At 36.6% G+C, this 26,360-nt stretch overlaps 1 protein-coding gene across 1 annotated transcript in view; it reads left to right on the forward strand.

The window, feature by feature from the left end:
- The window catches only part of cdkal1 (CDK5 regulatory subunit associated protein 1-like 1), a 445,321-nt gene that overhangs the window by 133,727 nt on the left and 285,234 nt on the right, over window positions 1-26,360 (forward strand). The window contains exons 6-7 of the mRNA XM_081388640.1: window positions 4,010-4,058; window positions 15,278-15,398. Coding sequence (XP_081244766.1) covers window positions 4,010-4,058; window positions 15,278-15,398 — 170 coding nt within the window. The remainder of the gene's footprint in view (window positions 1-4,009; window positions 4,059-15,277; window positions 15,399-26,360) is intronic.

Raw genomic sequence — 26,360 nt, forward strand, 5'->3', positions numbered from 1 at the left:
CTATAACTTTAACTCTAATCAGCTGGTTTATGTAAATTGATAAAAATTAGTGTTGTGTAAGTGTCAAATTTTATTTCTTCATATTAGTTTTTTGCTTCTACATATTTTGGGTGTCTTGAAATGACATTTTACATAAAATGATTTCAACTGACATCATGTCCATACAGTTCTGTGTATATATTTGCACCGGTCAATATTTGTTGTAGATTTATTTGTATGCTGTAGAAAATCACCACCCTTCATCCTCATGACAGACTCATCAGTTAAATAATGGTCAGACAGCTCCACACATTAATCAATTGGCATATTTCCTTGCTTTATTTCCTGAAAAGAACCAATTACGTCTAATAGTTCTCCCTTTGTCAGAGAGCTTCTTAATTACCTCATAATCCTCCTAAAATTAGTTGAATATGGTTAAATGCAGTGTTTAATCTGCCACCGTTTACCAATGTGACATTCTACTATTAGAGATTAGAGGTTCATCATGCAGAGCTTGATTTGAATCAGCTGTCAGTCACAGTTATATTACGGACTGATCTGATATATGTTAATGCTTATAAAATTGCTAGTAAAAGCTCAAATGACATAAAATTTATGTAAAAGCTTAATTTCCTAATGAGCTCTGGTGTGTTTTCCTCCAACACAAGCTTCTATTCATATCGGCTCATATGCTATACAATAGTTAGCCTAGTTACAGTCCTCTAATCTGAAAGGTCGAGCAGCGTTCCAAGAGTGCTCACATAACTGTCCAACAGCACTGGGACTTTTCACAGTTTGTATCACTCCGCTTGTCTATTTGTGTTAGTGTTAAAGGGATGGTTCGGAGTAAAATCAACCTAGGGTCCTTTGCACCATGACCTCGAGCCAAACACCCCCCCAGAAGCCTTTTTTCCCTTGGTCGAACATTATTAAACTTAGAGCTTATTTAGAGAAATCAGCCAGATGGCTTAGTGCAGGCACTAATGGATCCTATAATGTATCTCGTAAATTACCCCATGATAATGCCCAGAATGGTACCAAACTTATACAGTAGTACAAATAGGTTCTGTACTCATTAAACGAGGCATTGGGAAGTTTGTAAGTACATCAGGAGTTTATTTAAATAGCACTTGCCTGACGGCTCATGCTACTGCTAACCCTGACGTCGACATCAATTCAGTGGTTTGGGAAAAGCACGTAAAAGTCCTGGCAGAAAGCGATGCATAAGGATGTGGTTATTATGGTTATTTTTCTTGGTGTGAACGGGCCTAAAGTGGTTGGAATTTTAGGGCCTTTTTACATTTGGTCACTTCATGCGTTTTTGCTGATCAGATAGCTATCCGATCCTGAAAAGACCAGTTGTAAATGCCCTCCAAAAAGCTTTCGAGATGAATATTAATCCGATCACTCAAACCATTTCAGGAGGTGGTTTGAGACACATTCCAAACAAAACTGGACAAGTGTAAATGCATCTGGTTATTGAAACCACATACACAAATTTTACTCCTCCCAAAATGGTAAAAAATAAAATAAACTTATGAGCGTTTTATAGCCTATATAACTGTTATAGCCAGATATGCCACAGATGAGTAGAGTTTTACTTCTGAAAGCCAACGCGCAAACTGCCGCAAATAAAACAGTCGCAGGCGTTCAACACATAATCATCTCAATTAAAAATAGTGAGACTTATGCTACGTCCCAATTTGCATACTATCCGTCCTAAATAGTTTTTGAAAATAGAATTAGTACATCCAAAATTGTAGTATGTTGAAATGAGTGTTCCAAAGATACCCGGATGGTCTACCGGTCAGAATCCGAAGTGCAGATCGATGCGCGCTCTATAGCCTGTTTTATACTTCTGCGTCGAACTCACGCCGTAGCTACGTCGTAGGCTGTGTGTAGCGTGCGTACCCTTCAGCGTACCCTGACGTGCACCTCTCCAAAAATGTAACAACGCGTCAACTCTACGCGGACACAAGCGCTGTGATTGGTCTGCTAGAACCCCTCCCTCGGGTTTCACATGCTCCCTCTGCAAGTGTAATTGCGCGTCAACGTGGACAGCGACGCAGAAGTATAAATGAAAACCAACGCGTTGCCTACAGCGTAGAGGCTACGCCGTGAGTTCGACTCAGAAGTATAATGAGGCCTTAACGGCTAATATTTGCCCACAACCCATCGCGCGTTGGACGAGGATTCGGTTAGAACTACAAACACGAGTGAAAAGTGTTAAAAAACTACAGACATGTGCAAACTGCCCAGGACGCGTGAGTCCGGCGGTTAAGTAGAGAGGTTTAGATAAAGGGGTTTGAGTGATTAATTATCAGTATCTAACCTGACAACAATGTATTTATTCAACATGCAACTACATTTCTCTCCGAAACGGTAGGAAATTAAAATAGATTGGATTTTAACTGTGACAAGATGATTGACAAGGCAGTTTACGGTGACAGGATGCACGTGACAGATATGTCCGTTAAAAGATGACGAAGTAGTATGTCCCAAAGCTTGCCTACTCTTTTGCTACACACTCAAAAGTATGTACTTTTTCTTCACAAAAAGAGTACATACTTTTAGGGCATAGTAGGCCTATAAGTAGGCAAATTGGGACACAGCATTAATCATCTTACTGGTGCTGATGTCGCTCTATCCTATTGTGGTCTTTTATCTTGAAATAAGCTGATGATAAATAAAATGCAGCTCATATCTGTTGCTTTCATTGACGTGAATTTGCATATAGCGCGGAAATTGAAGATCACATATATATTTGTTTTGTGGAGACGTGTGCGGCCAAGTGTAAATAAAACCGCTTTAAACGGTCTAGGAGATCAGATAGCTATCCAATCAGTAAAAACAAGTAAAGTAACAAGGTGTAAACAGGTCCTTACACTGACTCTTTCTGCAGTTACATAGTTACGGGGTATGCAGTGTATGCAGCGCATAAGGGCGCTGGATGGGAGGGGGGGTGCCATTGTGCCAAAATCATTATTTGGAAATCTCCTTTTATAAAACTTTATAAATAATCAAAAATTGTTTGTTAAATTATGAAAGGAAACATTTTTATTTCATTTTTGTTTAGCATTTTTAACTGATTATTTTATTATATCAATATCAACCTCTCAACCTCCGAGTACTTTAATTCTGTCCCATGACCAAAAATGGATAGGCCTAGATGTGGGAAGCATTCTGGGGTGCAGAGCAGAAAAAAGGAAAATGTAAAATAAGGAACCTATTATTATTATTATTATTATTATTATTATTATTATTATAATAATAATAATAATAATAATAATAATAATAATAATAATAATATTTTTTATCACTTGAAGTCTTTAAATTGATCAACATTTAACAACGGTTAACTTTGGTTCAACTTTGCATTTCAGGGCTCGACATTAACACTTGTTTGCTTGTCCGGGACAAGTGTTTATTTATTTATTTATTTATTTATTTATTTATTTATTTATTTATTTATTTATTTATTTATTGGGGCAAGTGAAATAGAATTTTAAGCTGATTTTACGAGAACGGCAACACTGATCTTGCATACCCCTCAGCAAACGTGCAGTTGCGCCCCTGGGTGCACCAGTCCTTACTGTCTTAATGTGTGAGTCATTGGATCATTTAATGGATTCATTCAAAAACACTTATTCACTCAAGAGCAAAACAAGTGACTGTTTTTATGAGTCATTGAATCACTCATTTAAATGTCTTGTTAAACAATAAGTTTATTGGTCAAATTTTAATGAACCGACTGTAGCTTTTATGCCTGAGTGAGTGTAGTGTTTGAGTTGAACACAATCCATAAACCGCTCCGTTGGAAGACAGTGACTAGATCAGAAACTTTCAGATGACACATAACTCATATCTGCGTTTCTAAGTTTAATTGAATTTGAGGACCAGAACTTCCTGTTTGACCCCATCACCCTTTCTTCTTCAGAGTGTGTGAAGCAGGGCTAATTTAATGTAATTACATTGAATATGTGCAGATGATTGTCTGATGTTCTCATAATGTCTCTGTTTCTCTCTGTAGGTTCAGCAGATTGATAGAGTGGTGGAGGTTGTGGACGAGGCTGTCAAAGGTCAGTCTCTCTCTCTCTCTCTCTCTCTCTCTCTCTCTCTCTCTCTCTCTCTCTCTCTCTCTCTCTCTCTCTCTCTCTCTCTCTCTCTCTCTCTCTCTCTCTCACACACACACACTCTCACACACACACACACACACACACACACACACACACACACACACACACACACACACACACACACACACACACACACACACACACACACACACACACACACACACACACACACACACCCACACCCTGTCTTTTTGTCTGTGTGAAGGTACAGTATCTGTCTCACTGCTGTGTGTTTGCAGTGGGTCTCTTATTTCACCTGTCACATGCTCACGGGTCATGTTGACAGATTTGGTAGAACATTATTTCTCGTCTCTCTCTCTGAAAAGCTTATCATATGCATTTTATTTGAACTTTTTTTGGTGATGAACTAGTTTAGTATTTAAAAACAAAAACAAAAATTGCACTGGCATTGTTGTAAAATATATAGAGTTCTTGTGCTAAAATCTGATTATCTGATGATTCAAGCCGAATAGCTACACATCAGGCGATTCTGTCTTAATGCAGTATTAATACAAATGATTAATTATATGAATTAATTAATATTACATGTTTTTATCTCTTGGAAACATTACATGTTTTATCTCCTAGGAATCTCTTTGAGTTATAACTCTGTTTGACTGTGTTACAACTCTACTCTTAGAATTGTTCTATACATTTGTAGATCATGATAACTACAGGTAAAACCGCACATGGCACCTCATTACCATGGCAATAAGTAACTATATAGTTGCTGTGGTATTTATGAAAAACAGTAGCCAAAAATCAATTAACAAAAATTGTTATAGCTTAATAACACAAAAATACTGTAATTATATTCCATTACTCCTTTAAAACATGTTTACATTAATAATTTAATAAAATTTTATATGATTATCCCACATTTCTGCTACAGTAACATGATAACAGTTAGTGTTACTACATTAAATCCATGGAAAATGTTGGTGAATTGTGGATTTTAAAAGCATTCTAACTGGAACATCGTGGCTCAATGTTTCTCTTGTTTCTGCATCAGTGTCGTTGGGAATGTCAGTGCTGTCTTATCTAAACTAGTTTAACTCACCAGTTTGGACCCTGCACCTGCCGCCAAACTTAAATGCTTCTCACTGTCCTAAATGCATTTGCTCTGAGCTTGCGTTGCGCTGTCTTTTGAGCCAAGTATACACGTGTTCTGTCACTTCTATATATATACACACACACACACACACACACACACACACACACACACACACAGACAGTGGTGGCCAAAATTGTACGATTTTTTTTATTGTTTTAAAATTCTCTTCTGATCACCAAGGCTTAATTTATTTGATCCAAAATACAGCAAAAACAGTAATATTGTGAAATATTTGTACAATGTAAAATAACCGGTTTCTATTTGAATATATTTTAAAAGGCAATTTATTTCTGTGTTGGTAAAGCTGAATTTTCAGCATCATTACTTTTAATTTAGAGTCACATGATCCTTCAGAAATCATTCTAATATGCTAATTTGATGCTCAAGAAACATTTATTATTATCAATGTTGAAAACAGTTGTGTTGTTTTTTATTTTTTTTTGGAAAGAAATTAATTATTTTATTAAGCAAGGATGCATTAAATTGATCAAAGTGACAGTATAGACATGTATTATATTGCAAAAGCTTTCTATTTCAGATAAATGCTGTTCTTTTGAACTTTCTATTCATCAAAGAATCCTGAAAATAAATTGTACACAACTGCTTTCAACTTTGATGATAATAATAAATATTTCTTGTGCAGCAAATCGGCATATTAGAATAAATTCTGAAGGATCATGTGACACTGAATACTGGAGTAATTGATCACAGTGACAAATTACTTTTTTAAATATATTCAATTAGAAAACAGTGATTTTTAAATTGTAAAAAAATATTTCACAATATTACTGTTTTTGCTGTATTTTGGATCAAATAAATTAAGCCTTGTTGAGCAGAAGAGACTTCTTTTAAAACATTAACAAATCTTACCGTTCTATTAATTTTGGCCACCACTGTATATATACACTGCATCTGGAAAGTATTCACAGCGCTTCACTTTTTCCACATTTTGTTATGTTACAACCTTATTCCAAAATTATTATTCCAACATTATTTTCCTTAAAATTCTACAGACAATACCTTATAATGACAACGTGAACTAAGTTTGTTTGAAATCTTTGCAAATTTATAAAAACATGTACATAAGATGGTCACTCTGACAGAGCTCCAGCATTTCTCATTTCTGGAGAGTGAAGAAACTTCCAGAAGAACAACCATCTCTGCAGCACTTCACCAATCAGGCCTGTATGGTAGAGTGGCCAGACAGAAGCCATTCCTCAGTAAAAGGCACATGACAGCCCACCTGGAGTTTGCCAAAAGGCACCTGAAGACTCTCAGACCACGAGAAACAAAATTCTCTGGTCTGATGAAACAAAGATTGAACTCTTTGGCCTGAATGTCAAGTGTCATGTCTGGAGAAAACCAGGCACCGCTCATCACCTGTATATATAATGTTCCATGTCCAAAATGATTAATATCCCAGATCTTATCACAAAATTATCAGGAAATGCTATCTTCTGCACCATTCTAAATGCATTATAATCAACTTTAAAATCAGAACAACTGATGCACCCGTTTGCTAGTCAGTTTCTGGTCAATTGCAAGTCATTAAACTTAACTGGGTTTTGCATTGTGGATGATCACAAGAAATGGGAAGTTTACAAAGGTATTTCCAAATATTTTGAAGTACCAGTGGCCACTGTGCAAAGCATCATTAGAAAGTTCAAAGAGTTTCACACTGTAAAAAAAAAGTTAGGAAGACCAGACGTGTAGGAAACCAAAAGTGACCCCTGTGCTGGCAAGACTGGTAGTGCGGGAGGCTAAGAATCCAAGGATCACCAGCAAAGCCATCCTGAATAATCTGAGTAATGCTGCACAACATTAAGGCAGACACTCCAGTGGACAATGCACAAGGCTGGCCTCCATGGACACAGACCAAGAAGGACTCCACTTCTTCTGAGTTGTTTGGACAGTATGGATGTGGCTTTTGTTGGAGAAAAAGTAAGCATTCAACCCCAAGAACACCATCCCCACGGCCAAGCATGGGGGTGGGAACATAAAGCTTTGGGGGTGTTTTTCAGCCAATGGGGCAGGCAACCTTGTAAAAGTACTGTAAATGGCATCATGAAAAAAAAAAAAAGACTACATTAAGATTCTGGAGCAAAACATCAGAGAGTCTGCAGAAAAATTTGGCCTGGGGATGCAGTAGACCTTCCAACAAAATAACGATCCAACACACTCAGAAAAAGTGGTCAAAAAATGGTTGGCAGAGAACAATATCAACGTTTTGGATTGGCCAAGCCAGAGTCCAGACCTGAATCCAATTGAGAATTTGTGGAGAGAACTGAAGACCAGAGTGATGACTAGAAAGCCTTCCAACCTCAAGGACCCAGAGATCTACTGTATGCAAAAGAGGATGGGTCCAAATCCATGTGGAAATGTGCAAAAAAAAAATGGTTACCAATTAATACAAAAGTTTGACAACTATGATGAAAAATAAAGGCTTTGCCATTGATTATTGAGAAAGGGTATGAATAATCGTGGACATGGAATGTTTTGTCAATGTAAAAAAAAAAGAAAAAAAAAAGCAGCAGCTTATTCTTTATTTATATCTTTACTACAATGTCTTAATTTCTTTTGCCACCTTTTTGTGTAATTTCCAGCCAGAAGATGCCTATTTGTCAAATACCATTCAAAATTTCGCCTGGTTATGAATCATTTTGGGCTTAAATTTGCATAGATATATACTGTATACAGTATATATGCCTCATTAGCAGCTCTTTCTTTTGGCATTATGTGCAAGCCGTCTGCCATATTGGAACGGTCAATGCCGGTATGTCAACACTCGAGAACAAGTTGACTGTGCCTCTGCTACCGTAGTGTATGAACATCTATATTTGCAATAGACTTCAGGAGAAGATTTTGCTAATCCAACACAATACAACAAGACAATGATGTTTTCTAACGTGACATTAAAATGTTACCATAGTTTAAAAGCCTTTAATATTGAATTCATACATATAAAAACACAAACCCAACACATTTTTTGTGCCAACATTGTTGGAGGCTTGCTGTACATTTAAATTTACATTTAATCATTTAGCAGATGTTTTTATCCAAAGTGACTTACAAATGAAGTCAGCAATAGGGGAAAATATAGGGGAACAATATGCAAATGCCGTGACCAGTCTCAGCTAGACCAGCGCAGCACACGTAGCAAGGATTTCTATAGAATAATAAGTGTTAATAAGTGTAATAAGATAGACTTTGACTATGGCTTAGATATAGTAGATAGTCAGACTTCAGATAGACATCTAAATCAGACCGTTGCACAAAGCACTTAAGACTCTGACTATCTTAAGTAGGACTACACTGCAATGCATTCTGGGTAAAATAAGACACTTTTCAAAACAAAAAACATGGCGGATCGAGTAAGCGCATTCAACCGCTCGGTGCAGTTTACCACAGCGGAAAATATGTGTTTGTTGGAGGAGTATAAATGGAGTATGTTTCCACTGTTCGATCGCGCCCGTGCCATCTCTCTCTCTGACATACACACACACATTCCAGCATTGCAATCTTGACATCGCAGCCTGTTATTATGCAGCGTTCACACCAAATGCGAATAGAGCGTCTATCACGTCTAGTTCGACGCTTGAACATTTTGAATCCATTCGCGCGTCCAAGGCGAATAGGACGCGCGTATTAAGCGAGCGTTTGAAGCGAAATAGACGGTTGAACAGTCACGGTGTATTACATTTCACGCATCGCCCGTGACGCTTGCGTATGAAAGGGAGCGCGTCGATCGTTGCTCGCGTTGACTATGTAGCGGCCCTAACAGTTACAAGGACATTTTACTTGGGAATGTAACGTTAGTAACAAGAAGAAATGTTTAAATTATGAGCCATTTTCCCTTTTCTTTTGGCAGTTTGTAATGTAACTGATTGTTACTGCTGGTTGCCAAGGTAACATAGAGTCTTAGACCTAAGTTAGCCTGGGGGTAAGGTGTCTAATTTTTTTGGTCTAAATTAAGTCAGTCTTTATTTTTGTGAAACAGTCTAACTTGCATTAGACTGTCTATGAGCAAATTTTAGACTTGTCTAACACTATAGACCGGTCTAAAATAGATTTGTGAAACCGGCCCCAGGGCTCAAGACTGTGACCATTTTTCCTGCCGGTGCGACCAAATATTTATTTAGGTCGCGCTGGCACGACCACAACGTCGCCGAGCAGCGAATGCTTCACGGACCGTTTATAAGTTCAGACCAATAATAGACAACGCAACGCTCGGAACTTGTCACAAATTGTCTGCTTAATGACTGTCACTGTGGGGTAAGAGCCGTTGTTTCTTCTTTCAAGCTGCTGTAGTTTGGACAAATTGACAGGCAGAGCAGTGGTCAGCTCATCCTAATGCTCACAGTTAAGTGGTCTTGTTTCATTGATACCCCAAAAGAATGTATGTGAAATGTGACAATATGCCCCATAGGTGGGGAAAGTTGTAACATGACCATACGACAGCACAAAACTAGTAAAATGTCCTTCTTAACGCCCACTGTCGCGAATTCGCAACAAACCCCTTCCAATCAGACTGCAGGCGAGATAGCGTGTGTTTTCCCCCAATGCCTGTTTGTGCACATTCGATACATACCTAGGAACCTTTTGCACTCACTGGTTTCTCATAGGAGCGGTCGGATTGGGAACTACATCCGGTTCACGGAAGCTAATATTTTGGTTTGCAAAATCCACATATCAAGGGCGCAAATGTGGAGAAATTGCCCAAAATGAGTTAAGTTGTGCTAAGATAAAAATATGTACCAGCTTATTGATTGCTTATTGAAACTTTTTTTTTACTAGGAGCACTGTAGCCCCTGACTGAAAATTTTAGGAGTGCAAACAGAAAATTTAGTTGCACACCTTAAATCCGCTTGCTATGCAATTATTCAAATTCCCCCAAAATAACTATAATACTGACAAAGTCTTTAATAATAAATAGACTTAACATACAGATATTACAATGTGCAGTTTTATTTTAAGTTCACAGGGCTCCAGACTAACATTTGAGGGCAGCAGCACTGGAGCCACTGAGTTCTACAGAAAATATCTGGTAGCACTGGGGCAGACAATAAAGCACTAAGCTTAATTTAGGGTGTAGATCAAATTAACTTTAATTATTATCATTTATAATGTCTTAATATTAATTAAAAAGCAAAATGAGTGAAAAAAATATATATTAGGGAGTGAAAATAGTCAATACGCATCCTAATGTTTACAATGGTAATTTAATTACATTTTTATTTTTAAATAAGTGTTTAAATAAGAGTTTTCCTACATCTTAAAATGCTTAGTTTTAGGACAATCTTTGAAGGATGAACAAAAAATGTGTGTCATCACATTAAAAATAACATTTATATATGATATTATAGTTTTGAAGTGCTGGAAAAAGATGTGTAGTACTTATAAGCATTTGACTATTTCTGTCACAATACCATAGTTATGGTTAGAGTTACTACATTAGCCTAAATCCATGGTGAATGTTGCTGATTTGTGGACTGAAAGCCTTCTACAAGTGTTTCTCCTGGTTTCCACGTCAGCGCTGTTTGATCTAATATCTATGGTTTATAACAGAGAACTCTGCGCCGAATCGGAATGTTTCTCACTGGATCTCGCAGTGATGATGTTATTAATTCTGAGGCGAATTCAATGGATTTCTTCACTGGATCTCCAGAGTCTGGATCTCATAGTAACAGTGTAGAGTGTAAACTCCATTTAAATGAATTGAGTATCTAGTATACTTCAAGTGATGAAATTTGTCAGTTGTAAAAGCTAAAAAAAACAATCAAAGCTATTACTGTGGATTATTATAGTTCACATTAAATACACATTATGTACCACTATTCATCATAGCAGTCATACCTGAAGTCAGCCTTTATTCTGGTATTGATCTAGTTTGGTTGTTTCATACTATGTGCAGCTGCTTCAAATCATTTGTGTCATATATTTCCCCAGATGATTTTTTTGTTTAGTTATTTATTTTTTATAAAAAAAAAATATATAATATAATATAATATAATATAATATAATATAATATAATATAATATAAAAAACCTGAGATAAACCAAACTCAGTTAGGGGAAATATGGACCAGTTCTCCTCTGGCCAAACAAACGGACATGGTGTGATTGTGATTCCAGGCTGCATCAAAAATCAGATTGTAGATTAATTTTATTTGATATCATTCAGAATATTTCATCCAGATCCTTCTGCTTGATTATTGGGATACAGGAGGACAATGCCAGAAAGATTGCTGCATGATAATGTAACAAATCTTTAGGTATTACATTAACATTAGCTCAAATGACATATAGGGAATTTTAATAATTAATCAGGAATATGATTAATATATATTGCATATTACAGTTACATTAAATTATCGAAGCTGAAAATAGATCGATTGTATATATGAATGATCACCACCATGAGTTAGGGTTCGTCATTAATATATTAATAGTCTTATTGCAGATCGATTATATGAGATAAATCTTAATGGAATTAATTTAGTTATCGAACAATCTGTTTGTCCAGCAAACGGCCATAAGATTAACTCATCAAATATTCAACAAAAATGATCTCTTTCTTATAATTCGAAGAAAGCTATTTTCTGGCCACGAAAAATCACGTTCTTGTTATAAGATTTAGGATACTGAAATAGTAACAAATTGTAAAGCTTTGTAGCTTGGAACAAACATTTAATTGACTTCGTAATGTGAGCATTTAGACAGAAGCAATCAAGAATATAATGGATTTTAATACATGCAAAACTAAGGACATACATACTACGATTCACACAGAATATATGTATATACACCCGAAACAAACAAAACGAAAAACATTACGAGAACAAACACGAATTAACAGAGGATGAGAGAATTACAGAGATCAGAAGATGAGAGAGGTGAGAGAGAATGAGAGAGTGAGGATGAGAGAGGATGGAAGAGGAAGGAAAGAGATCATCTGGAATGATCACAGTAAGACTATGGCAACTATCACAGACAATGTGAACCCTGAGAGACAGCAAGGAAACAAATCACATTAAAGTTCAATGAAACTAATACTTGCAAAATGGTTCTCTTTGTGTTGCTGAGGAAAGCAGAGCCGTGCGTGTGTTTCCTTAAGAGCGGGGCGTGCATTCTCTTCTCTTCCGGGCGAGCGCGGTCGCGGGGATTTTAAAGTCTCTCAAAGTTAAGACGCCAGTAACGTTCACTTCACTGAACGTAGGAAAAGTCCGGAGACGACAAATAAAGAAAAGACTTAAAGAAAAAGAAAAGAGTAACAGAGAAGAGCTCCCTAAGGAGCCATGGAACCAGAAACCTCTTACAGAAAAAGTGCTCTAGAGAAACTTATGTGTCAGTCTCTTATGGAGGGGCTTAGGTTACGCCTACTTCGCGTACATGGACCAATCACCTTCAGAGATTTCAGAGCGGGAAAAATTGTCCTGTCTTCTGCATAGTTTATGATGGTGTTTAGAATTCGTCATTTCTACCCAGACAGATGATACACACAGAATAATACATTTTACTGTAATCTCCTGTATACGGTTGGTTCAGTCAGAACGAGACAGTTAAACAGATACCAATAATGGCAGGTAAAGGTAGTAGGGATATAAAGTTACATTCATATGCAGAATTACACACATTTAAAGTTCACTCACACGACTATCAAGCCATGATATCGGCTACTATGACACGGGAAAATCAAATCCATGTTTATACATTTCTTAAGTCGTTATACATGTAGAAAATATAAGATTGCAGGGTCTAGTTCTCTTTCTTTACAAGAATTCAAGTGAGAGTTGTGGTTCCCTTGAAATTCCTGTTGGAGGTCGTAACTTTTATGACCTAGCAAGAGGTAGGGTTACAGAATGTGATCCTGTTAGGGGAATCATTCTTTAGGAATATACTTAAAATTCGAAGTTACACACCAGTCTCAAATTACACCTATAGAATAAAACAAAACTAATCAGACGTGCATGCATTAACATGTCATCTACAGATTCTGAATCACTTGTATTTTGAACTAAATGCAAAGGGATGTTTGCGTGTGTGTGTGTGTGTAATGTCACGTAGAAAGTTCTGTTATCTCTTCGGTGCATCTCTTTGAGGCTTGCGAAGCTCGGAGAAGAAGCTGTGTGTGTTGTTCTTGTAATACTCCGAGGTGCCACGAAATGTGTCAGAAAGCAATCTGAACCCAGACCTGGTGGCTTCATGCCAGTAATTTAGATGCTCGAGAGTCAGGAGGTTAAAAGTAAGCTTTAGTAAGCTTAGCAAAGAATGTGTTTAGAAGAAATGTGCTTAGAAAACACAGAGAGTCCGAATTTGTTAATTCAAACCAAACGAACGAATGATTCAATAGCCCAGTCACCACAATAAGGTCATGGCTCTCTGTTTTGGCGCAAAGTAAACATTTATCTATTTTCTTATCAGAGCATGAAAAAAGTGCTTCTAAAGTTATTCATACTTTGTAAGAATGTCTCTGTCTCAAGAGCTTTTTTTGTTGCTCATTTCGCTCTTAATATACCTGGACGTTCTGTTCAGCTCCTGTGTGATGTCGTTGAGAGTATAGCATAATATCATACTTTTTGCTCCTCTACATTTCATAAAAACATGTCATTCCTCATTATTTAGAACTGAAGAAATCTGCTTTGATACACGATAGCAGTGTTACAACTCACTGATTCAAATGATCTGTCTGAGCAAGTTTGAACGGTCAGAGTTATATAGGCTATTGTACAGTATTTGTGGCTGTTCAAGTGTCTTTAGCAGGGGAAAGAAGCAACATGCACGTATTGGAAAGGGCTTGAATGAAACAGGTTTGGCTCTAGATAAAAACATTAAAGGATATAGTGCCAAATGATCTTAACTTTGAACAGCCCTGAGTGGTTGAGGTGTTCACCGCTCCGTTGTTTTGACGCGCTGCTCACTTTAAAGTTTTAAAGATACATTTAGTCCTGGTTCGCTTAGCATTCGCTCTGTCCTAATGAACCTAATGAACACCCTAATGAACAAGTCGAAGCAGCACCTTTGACTGCTGATGCTGTCTTTGTCAATCGTGTTGTATTATGAACACGTGCACTGTGTAGATATGGCATTATATAGACAGCTTTTTTTATTCTAATCGTGAGCGAAAGCTGCATCACAGCTGGCTTGCATTAGGGTTGTCAAATTTAATTAACACGAAAACATGGGCAGAGCGTTCCATATTCAGAAAAAAGCAGTTACACAGCGATCTAAGCGATCTTTACACAGCTCACTGCATGCGTGAGAGTAAAAAATATTTTAAATGAACATTACATTCTGCATTTCAAGCGCAGAAATTATGTAAAATACTCAATTGTTAGATGAAATTAACTCCCTGAAAATATAATATACCCCAATACTTGGTTTCAGTGTATTGATATAACATCGCCACGCAAAATATCACAACACTGCTTTATTGAATATATAATTAATAATTATCAAAATTAATATAAAATGCTAGTTGTAGCCCTAATCATGAGCCATCAGAATGCTTGAGATTTGTTGTGTGAATAAAGCGATTGCCCATGTTGTGGACTGTGATTCGGGACCATGTCCAGCTGGTTGGCTCGTGGTGAGCGTGCGCCGCAGTTCAGAGAGCTCTCGATCTCTCCTCATTGTTACTGCTGACGCCAGAGGAATCTGTGAGTTCATTTCCATGATGTTATGCTTTTTGAGGGTGTGTGTGAACATCTGGAGGGTTGAGCTCAGGGTTTCTCATTGTTCTTTTGCTCTAAACTATAAGGAATCAGGATAATTCATGGCCACGTCTCATTATCTTCTCCGTCCGCTCCTTTCTCTCTCTCTCGTCCTTATGCTCTCGGCTCAGTCAACATGCAGCAGACGCTCTCTCTCATGGCTTGAACAGCTGTTGGTGTTCTGGGGAAATGACTGTCTCTTGTGGCCTAAAGTTAATGTGTGATTATGTTGGAATAGAACACAATCATTTATTCTCTTTGGCATCAATCTGTATTCATGACTTGCTGCATGATGATTCTGTGCCATTCCTTGTGTGTGACGCTGTGTTTGTGTTCAAGGTCACTCTGTGCGTCTGCTGGGTCAGAAGAAGGAGAAAGGGAAACGACTGGGAGGAGCGCGGCTGGATTTGCCCAAGATCAGAAAGAACCCGCTGATTGAAATAATTTCCATCAATACAGGGTAAGCTGTGTGCCGTACAAACATTCATGAACAATTCACAATCATCAGAGGATTCTGTTTCCATCTGAGCGATCACATTGACGTAGCGTGTATTTGTAGCTAATTAACCATATTTTGGGGACCCATAAGTGAGCTAAACCTTTCAAAATCTCCAAAAAAGTCCCTCAATTGTAAAAACTGTATAAAAATGAATTCCTGTTGATGTTTGGTGTAATGACAGTATGAAGCCATCAACACTTACTGCTGGATTATAGATGCATTGTTTAAGCTGTTCATGTTTCTTTCATTAAGAATGAGCCTCCTCGGGCACTGATGGTTCTTTGCTAATGGTGACTTTAGTGGCTGATCTACAGCCTTGACTGATGTGGCTGAATCGAGAAGCGTTTTTTATTGTTTCATCAGTACTGGAGCACAACCCCACATTATATTTTGATGCTCTTTTTTTGATAGTTATGGATATATGTATAGGCTACTGTATAGTTATTTACCTGTAGTGCAGAGTCATTCATCATTGCTTCATTGTTAACAAACAAGAAGCCATTTGCAAGTTTGTTTTCTACATTACAATGGATTGTAGGTGAATATCTGGGCCATTCTACAGAATTGGTTCAAAGTCAGAGTTGGAAACGTCTTGAATTTATTTTATTTATTTTTTCACAAATTTTGTATGTATGCAAATTGTATAATATCCAAGGTAAACATTTCTAGTAATTGTGCAGTTAATTATCGTATTGTATTTTCAGAAAGTTTTGGAATATTTTTATCTGGTCTATCATGCCCCTGGTTGAATCCCAACATGATGTTCTGCTGATGGACGAGTGTGATCTCTGTTCCATTAGTGTCACCAAACAGAACTGCAAAAATGATGCCACTCTCCCTGTCTGCCATTGGTCATAATTAATGCGGGGTTAACAATTGTCCTGGGTATTCATAAGCTGACATTTTACAATGTACATTCCTAAACCCTGGGTTAATGTTCTTATTTGCATATTTGTGGTGTCAGTGTCATTGATTGGATGAACGCAGCACGCAACCTGTTTACATAAAAGCTTTAGCATTGCACATCCTTGTATTGCCAACTGTACTACTATCGAGTTTATACTGAATGGAAATATTGGAATATAAAGGTTAGAATGAAACTCTCTCTTCTTCGTTCGTATTGTTGCGTTTTCTCTCAGCATTTGATTTTTTTTTTTTTTTTTTTTTTTTTTTTAAACGTTGAATTTACTGTTATACAATGCACAGTGTTTCTGTGACTGTTCATAGTTCCTACGAGTATGCGATTAGCTTTCTGTTGCTATACATCCAACGGTAACATTCTAACACTACGAGCACACTATGTAGCCAGTGCATAAGTATTACAATATCATGACAGTGCAATTTGATGTAGTCAAAACTCGGCTTGCATATTTCAAGGGGTTATGGGTAATATTGACCCCAGAACATACACAGATACATAGTTTTACTGTAATTCTGCCACAAATAATGTCCATCTGGACGCCTCTAACACATTGTCATAACAGCTTTGCTTAGTGGTTTTAGCACACAGTGATCCTGATCTTGTGTGTGATGTTTGGCAGAGTTTGTTCACATTGACCGTATGAGTTTTACATTGCTGAACATGACCTTCAGTGAACTCACAGCCAGACCTGAGCTTTCAACACACCATAGACCATTTTTATGTATTCATCAGTGTCATATTGTTTGTGTCACTGACAGATTATCATCTTAATCATTGACATCCAGGGTGTCAGTGCTGCAGAAGAAACCTGAGTGCCGTCTGTCCCTCGTTTGCAGGCCTCCAGAGGTCCATCACTCTTCGCGTCTGCCGCTTCTAATCTGCCTGTTTGTTCGACAGAATTCAACAAATTCCCCAGCATGGCGGTAGCTTAATTAGAAACTCGTTGCTTAGTGCCAGTTAGAAGCAAATGAGATGCAAATAGTAACACCTCGAGACGTGGAGGAGAGTCATCCTGGCAAGAGAACATGCTGTTTGGGGACTTTGTGACTTTCTGCTGGGTTTTTCTGTACAGTGAAATTTGTATATTACTGAAGACTTTCTCATGAGGATTTTCTCAACAAATACTGTCGGAGCAAAGTGTAGCTGCTAGTAGTGTGTTTGAGGTCGTTTATTGAAGGAAATTAATTATCTTTCTCATACATATTGTCTTAAAGATCTCTAGCCCTTCACTATTAGCCTGATGTTAATTTAGGAGCAACCTCATGGGAGGACCCTGAGCTCTTCTCAAACAGCCAAACAGGGATTGTTCATCCAAAAATTTACATTTTCATCAATCACTCACTGCCATGTTGTTTCAAACTCATGAGATTTTGTTAATCTTCGAAACCCAAATGAAGATTTGTGATTTTGATAAAATCTGATTTCTGTCCCTCCATTGAAAGTCCATTCACCCAAAGCTCTGACGCTTTAAAATGTTCATAAAGATATTGTAGAATAAATCCATATGAATCTAGTGGTTTAGTCCAATTCTTCTGAAGAGACACTATCACTTTATATGATTAACAGGTTTAATTTAGGCTTTTATTTGCATATAAACATTGATCAATGGACATGCTCAAAACAGACAGTTGAGACAGTTATGCCCGTTATTTTATTTTATTTTTTTGTCTGCCATGGTACTGACTTTACAGCTGACTTTTACCACACTGTTAACATGATGGTGTCATCTGGAGGGGAAACACAAAAGTTTAGGGAAGCAATAGGCACAGGAGACTTCCGCCATAACTACTACTTATACACATATTTAAGTTCATGCAAATAAATCTGTGGCTCTGAGTCCAGCGCTCAGACACTTATGTTAAGCAGCAGGTTTTCATGAGAGATTAGCCGTTCTAATTTTCTGTGTGGATGTGTGCCGTCTCTCCTCACCATATAAAATTGAGTTTATCATTGTGCTCATGAGATAATTATGGCTCATTGCTATGGTAACCAGACTAAAGACTGGCTATGATGTTTGAATAAATTCGGCATAAATGAAGAACCACTTCGGTCAGTCAAACTGCAGTCCTGATAAGGTATCTGACTCAACTGCTGCTGGGACGAATGTGCATTTGAATATGAAGGCAAAACTAAGCTGTGTTACAACTGAAGATCTACATTTCACAAAAAAAAAAAAAAAAAAAAAAAAAAACAGTAATAGTTTATATTATTCATATTTTTTTTTCCTGAGCCTTGATGTCACCAAACCCATAAACATAGAATGAATCTGTTATAAAAAAAATAAAATGCCCACGGGCCGTCAATTGAATAGCCCTGGTCTAGAGGGTAAAAAAAATAAACCGGTTCAAGGACAGTGGCTTTTCATCTATACACATATTTCATCTGGTCTTGACAAAGAGAAGACATTCCAGGGCTTCCATCACAGAGCTATAGAAGGGAGTGAAGTCTGTTAAAGAGGTCATGAACTGGATTATTTTATTATTTTATAATGTTTTATGCAGGCCTTCTGTGCCCTCATGTTTGTCAGAAAATTGTCATAATTTAGAAATAAAAGGCGTTTATCCTACTCTAATTTTAGCCTCTGATTTGAATGCTCTTTTTGAAGGGGCGTGTCTGTGTGATACTTCAATGTAAATGCCCCCTGATGTGATTGGCTGACATTTTTCCATATGAAATAGCCAGCATTACATGTGGAAATCTCTCTTAAAGCATTATATTTCTTTTTGGAATAACAAGGAAGTTTTGAGTTTTAAAAACTTGCAGGGTATTTTTATACTGTAATAAACTCTTAACTGTTAAAAGATCAAGGAAAATTTGAATTGAGAATTCACATTTTCCTTGTTCTTTTGACAGTTAAGAGTTTTTTATACAAACAGGAGTTATTTATTTGAAAATGGATTTTGGGAAGAAATTAGTGCTGCCAGCTGTTTGAAAACCCAGAAGGAGGAAAAAATCCATGTTGCTTCATTTCTTGAAGCCATGTTGCTACTGCTGTTTTTGTTCCTGTGACCTCAACCCATGCCTTTCTGTCTCATTGGCTGTAGCTCTTCTCGACACTTGAGACCACTGGATGTCGAATCGACCAACAGCGACAGATATTTATCATGCTGGCGTCGGTGTGGTGTCGGAAAGCCTCTTTGATGTGTCGTTGAGTAGTTCACATATAAATATTGGCGCATGCTGATCACCCGCTGATTTGCCCCCGATCACAGCCCGACCTGTCAACAAGCTTGTTGACGTGCAAATCAGACTTAAATCGGTCTTAAAATCCTGTAGTGTGAACACAGTAGGGCTGTGATGGTGGCAGCTTTTTACCACCTCGCTGCTAATGGACCAACTACTGGCGGTGACACGGTGGTGTTTGTGGGGTATGGGGGTTAGGGGGTCTTGTAAAATCAAGTACTTGTGTGTTTATTTTAGCACTTACGTACGTCAGTAAAACACTACACTACAGCCTGTAAAACATTGAAATAAATATCAGTAATTGGTAACCTAAATAATATAAGTATATTTACTTATTATTTAAAAAACATTTGTTTTATATTTCCAGACAAAGATGCGTCATATAGCCTACCACTCTGCGCTTTGAGAGGTATGTGGGACACGAGCAGGAAAGAGACAGTCTTCATGTTTTCTCCTGATGTTCCAAGCAACTGACACTTGTAAAGGTCTGAAGTGCGAATTTTATCTTCCGTAATGTCAAGACATTTAGGCTATGTTTGATTTTGTGCTGCCAGAGAAAGCAAAACTAAAATCTCAGGCGTGTGTGAAATGCGCTATACAAATAAACTTGACGTGTCTTACCATAATAACAAGCACAAACTGTTAAATAGAATTTGATGTCCAAGCAAAAAGGTATCAGGCTTATTATATTCGCATTTTTACTGTGGTAAAGTAGAAAAATCGATGTAGGACACATTAAAAGCGAACCAAAGGAAGAAATGTTTATAATCCCCTGTGCAAATGAGTGAAGATTTGGGAAAAGAGACAGAATATTCCATGTCCAATGGAATATTGTTAAATTCACTGATAATCGGGTGACCAGATCGCTAAACATAATACAAAGCAGACAAAGCTTAAATTTATGGCCTCACGTACCTTTCTCATTCTGCACGAATCTAAATGTTTCTATGGGTGCAATGTAACATTTAATTGCTAACCTATTATTTCTTTAGTAAACAAAGCTTTGTGCTTCACTCATGGCAATATTCACCTAAAACAGCATTCACGTACAAAAAAAATGTGTTTTGGTGGGCCAGTGCTACTCAGCCACTGCAGTGGTGTTCTGCCACCGCGGTGATGTGGTTGTCAAATTAACCGGCACAGCCCTATTTCACAGGAACACTCAAACCCACATACATTAGCTTATATAAACATCAGCAGTGAACTGTAGTTACTCATTTGCAACACATCAGCTACAGTCACACTGCTCTTTTCAAAAAGTAGTTTGAACACTACACTACACTACAGACTGCTAACAGTCTTTTTAAATATATAATGGTGTTTTACATAAATAAAATAAAATAAAATTATGCAGTGTTTTCTAGCGAAAAATCAATACGTTGATATTAAATGCAACTTAAAAGCTAGAAAATGCAATTTATATAAATGCCATTTAGCTTTCAAGTGAATCAATCAAATATGTGAAGTGGGTCTTTTCAACCCTTCTGTTCAGTCACAAGTGCCGTTAGATGAAGATAAACAGGACTGCCGCTCTGTTAAAATAAAACGTGTTTGTATACAGCTGTGTGGGGTGAACTCAGATTTCAGATCTCTTATTTCATTTGCATCTATGTCTGATGGTTATCAGCTCAAACAAGAACAGAGCTCATTTCTGATGCCACCTCAGTGTCAGTCTATCATTAGTCGACTCCAGAGTGGCTTTTAATTAGCTTTTCAGGTACCTCTGACATCAGGCCTGACATTTAAAGGCTGTGTAGATAGAGAGCTTTTTGTGTGAGGTTTCTCTCTCTCAGCTGGACACCCCATCTGTCATTCAGTCTCTTATCAGAGTCTCAGACCTCAGATCTCTCACCGCAGTGACGGAGGCGTTACAGAGCTCCTCTTCATTCCTTCCACTGTTGTGTGTACGGATGTGTGACACGTTTACTTTTGGCTCAGACATCTTGTTGACCATGATAGATGAAAGACGATACGTTTTGTGTTGGTCTGACGGGACTGATGCATGTCTGTCTAATGTGAACAACAGCACACAGACATTAATAAGTGTTCTCTTCAGATTAAAATTAAACATGCAGTCAATATGTCAACCTGACATCACAATTGACTCTTTACTTTCAAACATGTTTCTGGTTTTATTGTAAAGGATCCATCAGTGTGCGTTAAAAGTATATTTCATGAAAAAGGATATTAATCAATGAGTATGTATTTTGAATGGTTTTAAAATGGTTTAATTCTTCATTAATGTGATTATGCCCACACACTCTTCTGATTGGATTTGTCATTGATTTTGTTGTCTGTTGTGGACAGACAAATTGCTTGTTGCTGGAATCTTATCACATTGCGTCTGGTTAGGAAACCACAGTGAAGAGTGTAATTCTAAGAAAATGCAACATATACGTGACCAGCGGTATACTGTTAGCGAACGTCCTGACGCCCCATCCAGCCATACTGCTGAGAGTGACATTTAGATGAATGTGCTGCACGCTTTCCTCTCAATAGCAAAATAAACACACAATGGAAATGACAGAAGTGAGATAACATCCGTTAAGAAAGCATCTGATCCTAGCAATGTGGATATGTTTGCACAAACATTTCAATTTGGCACTCTGGTCATGTCAAGTCACATTTAATTATATAGCACTTTATACAGTGTATTTCTTTAAAGCATGCATATTTACAGTATTACACATGGGAAAAAAAGTCAAATCACCTTTATTTATATCCTACTTTATACAAAACAAATTGTTTCAAGCAGCTTTATAGTGATACACAGAAAAGTAATGATCAATAATGCAAACAGAGAACCAATAGAGACATTGTTCAGCTGAAGTTCAGTATTGATTCAGTTCAATAACTGAAACTAAATTTCATCAATTATGAAATGAGTTCAATTCAGCTTTAAAGCAGCTCTGGAAAAAAACACTGATGCCATCATCCAGCTCAGTTAAATTTTCATCCAATATTGTCAGTGTAATCAAATCAATAATATTTCTAAATATGAAGTGTCCCTAACTAAGCAAGCCAAAGGTGACAGTGACAAGGAACCCAAACTCCATCAAGTGACAGAATGGGGGGAAAAAAACCTTGGGAGAAACCAGGCTCAGTCTGGGGACCAGTACTTCTCTGGCCAAACGAACAAACATGGTGTGATTTAGGATTTCAGATTGCATAAGATTGTGGATTGATAGCATTCAGGATATTTCATCCAGTTCTTTCTGCTTGAAGATCAGGATACAAAGGCCAGCATATGGAGAGAGGCAGAGTTGGAGCTGGCCATAGGGGTCTCTGCAGGGACTTGTCTTGTTCTCATGGTCTTGGCTGAGGATCTGTGCCGATGGCTGTCGAGTCGATGAGGTCTTCGCAAGGGATCTGTCTCTAGGGCTTGTCTAGTTATTGTGTTCTCCACTGACATTCAGGGCAGTGTTGTGTTCGTCTCTAGGTGCAGGCCTACCATCTGGTCCCAATACGGACCGGATCCAGCTGACTTTGGCAACCTCAGTATTAGAATGAGACATACAGACTAATATTAGCATAGATGCCATTTCTCTTACGATGTAACAAGTACATTCAGATGTTATGGGAAGTGTTCCCGGTTCCGGTTTATCTAATTTATGCACCCTAACAATCAGTTAAGGGATTTGAATGATAGAAATGTGTAATATAATGTGTTGTGTATGCTAGGTTAAAGAGATGGGCCTTCGATCTGGATTTAAACTGGAAGTGTGTGTGTGTCTGCCTACCGAACAACACTAGGAAGGCATAGGTCCAGAATTAGGTGCTAACTAGGAAAAGGATCTACCGGCCACAGTTGATTTTTATATATTTTAGTTATTATCAACTGGCCAGAAGAGACCACAGTGGACGTGAAGGACTATAAAGCGATATGAGCTCGCTCAAGTACTGAGAAGCTTAACCATTCAGGGCTTTAGAAGTAATCAGCAAGATTTTAAAATGTGTACAACCGGTGCATGTGTTTACCGGGCTAATATGGTCATACTTCCTGGTTCTAGTAAGACCTCTAGCTGCTGCATTTTGGACCAGCTGGAGTTTGTTTATTGAGCTTGCAGGACAACCACCCAGTAAAGAATTACAACAATTTAGCCTAAAATGTGACATTTTGATCAAATGTCATAATTTAGAGATATTTTTAAGATGGAATAATGCAGTTTTACAAATACTAGAAATGTGGCTTTCAATAGAAAGATTGCCATTAAGGAGCACACCCAGGTCCCTAACTGATGACAAAGACTTGACTGAACATCCATGGAGTGTTAGACAGTATTGCAGGTTATTACATGTCAAAGTTTTTGGTCCAATGATTAAAACCTCCAATTTTTTTCTTTTATTTTTTCTTAATTTAGTAGTAGGAAATTATTAGTCATCCATTTTTTTAAAATCAAATATGCTTTGTTTTGTGAATTGGTATGTGTCATGGTCATGTCATTGGTTGTGCCGTGAAGAAATATAGAGCTGAGTATCAATAGCATAACAGTGAAAACTGGCACGTCATGTTTCCTAATGATATCTCCGAAGGGTAGCATGTACATTACAGGATGAAAAGCAACCTTCCTAGCACTGAGCCTTAACCCTCTGGGGTCTGAGGTGTTTTGGGGGTCCTTGAGATGTTTTGACATGCCCTGACATTTGTGCTTTTTTCAGTTGCTTATAAACATATTAATGGCAAAGGTGTAATTACACTCTATTTAGCACAAACAGGGTAACCATAATATGTGAGCAACATGTATGTACATGTTTTCATTTTTGAGAGAATAATGTTTATGCATGGTTATTGAAAACACTAAAAATGAAAGTTTCTGAAATAAGGCCACAAAACACATACCAAATATGTTTCAACAAGACTTTTGACTAATTGATGTCGTCGTTTTCTTCAAAATGATGTGAAAATCATCCTGCCTAATCATTCACATAAAACAATACATTGATTTAAAATTTGTGAAACACTTTTAGTTTGGAAAGGCAATATGCGGATGGGCGTAATATGAATATTTAGTGGTTCACACCTGAGAAGTTCACACCCATATTGAGCCTTTCATTCAGGTGTGCAAGGATTATATATATATATATAAAAAAACAACTGTGTTTCCAACTGTGAACCAATTATATATATATATATATATATATATATATATATATATATATATATATATATATATATATATATATATATATATATATATATATATATATATATATATATATATATATATATATATATATATATATATATATATATAAAATTGGTTCACAGTTGGAAACAGTTGTTGTTTTTTTTTTCACAAATTGTGCTTGCAAATTGTATGATATCCAAGGTAAACATTTCTAGTAATTGTGCAGTTAATTCTCATGCTGTATTTTCAGAAAGTTTTGGAATATATTCTCTACCCAAATGTGTCACTAATAAAACACAATAAAAAATATTTAAAGAGAAGGCTTATTGAACTTTTAAGTTTTTGTTTACATCTATCCTTGTATATATTTTAGCTATTTTATTAAAAAGGTTATACAATTACAACAATTAAAATTTTAACAATATTTCCAGTGTAATCTTTCTTTGTAAAAATAAATTTTATCATACGTATTTCAAAGTTAAGTATTCATTAGTTTGAATATTGCCTACATTGGAACAAACACTGTAACATCTTAGTTGATTATTTTTGACAAAACACATATATATTTTTGTGATGCAAAGCTGAATTTTCATCAGCAAGTACTCCAGTCTTTGGTGTCTTATGATCCTTCAGAAATCATTCTAATATGATGATTTGATACTCAGTTATTATCAATGATGGAAACAGTTGTGCTGTTTAATATATTTTTTTGGAATACTTTTTTCAGGATTCATTGAGTAAAACGTTAACAGCATTTATTCATAAAAACAGCATTTATTCAAAATAAAAACATTTCTAACAATATAAATCGTTACCATCACCTTTTATCAATTTAACGCATCCTTGTTGAATTAAAGTACTAATTTCTTTAAAAAAAAAATAGTTATTGTTCCCAAACTTTTGAACGGTAGTGTATATTGTTACAAAAGATTTCTATTCTAAATAAATACAGTTCTTTTTAACTTTTTATTCATCAAATAATCCTGAAAAAAGTATCTCAGGTTATAAAAAAAATATTAAGCAGCACAACTGTTTCCAACATTGATCATAAATCAGCATATTAGAATGATTTCTGAAGGATCATAAGACACCAAAGACTGGAGTACTTGCTGATGAAAATTCAGCTTTGCATCACAAAAATAAATTACATTTTAAAGTATATTAAAAAAGAGAACCATTATTTTAAATTGTAATAATATTTCATAATATTAGCTTTTTTTTTTTTTTTTTTTTTACTGCAGCATAACATTACTGCAACATTTACTGCAACATTTGATGAGCATAAGAGACTTCTTTCAAAAACATTAAAAATAGTAATGTTTCCAAACTTTTGACTGGTACTATATATATATATATATATATATATATATATATATATATATATATATATATATATATATATATATATATATATATATATATATATATATATATATATATATCACATGAGCAGAAATTGGCAACATTACAAGCTTATTTGATGTGGCAGTATTTTACAGTAAAAACTTTATAATCTATCCGATTTTTGTAGTCGTTTTTTACTCATCTTAGTATAGCAATAGAGTTTGCTAAAAGCTGTTCATTCATTCACACACAGAAACGCGATTCATTTTGAAACAGTATTTGTGCCAGCTGTTGTAGCTACACTTTGTTGTAGCAGCTGTTTTTGCGTGTACAGACACTTGCGAT

This window comes from Scardinius erythrophthalmus, assembly GCF_964197995.2.
Source record: "Scardinius erythrophthalmus genome assembly, chromosome: 16".
Taxonomy (NCBI): Eukaryota; Metazoa; Chordata; class Actinopteri; order Cypriniformes; family Leuciscidae; genus Scardinius; species Scardinius erythrophthalmus.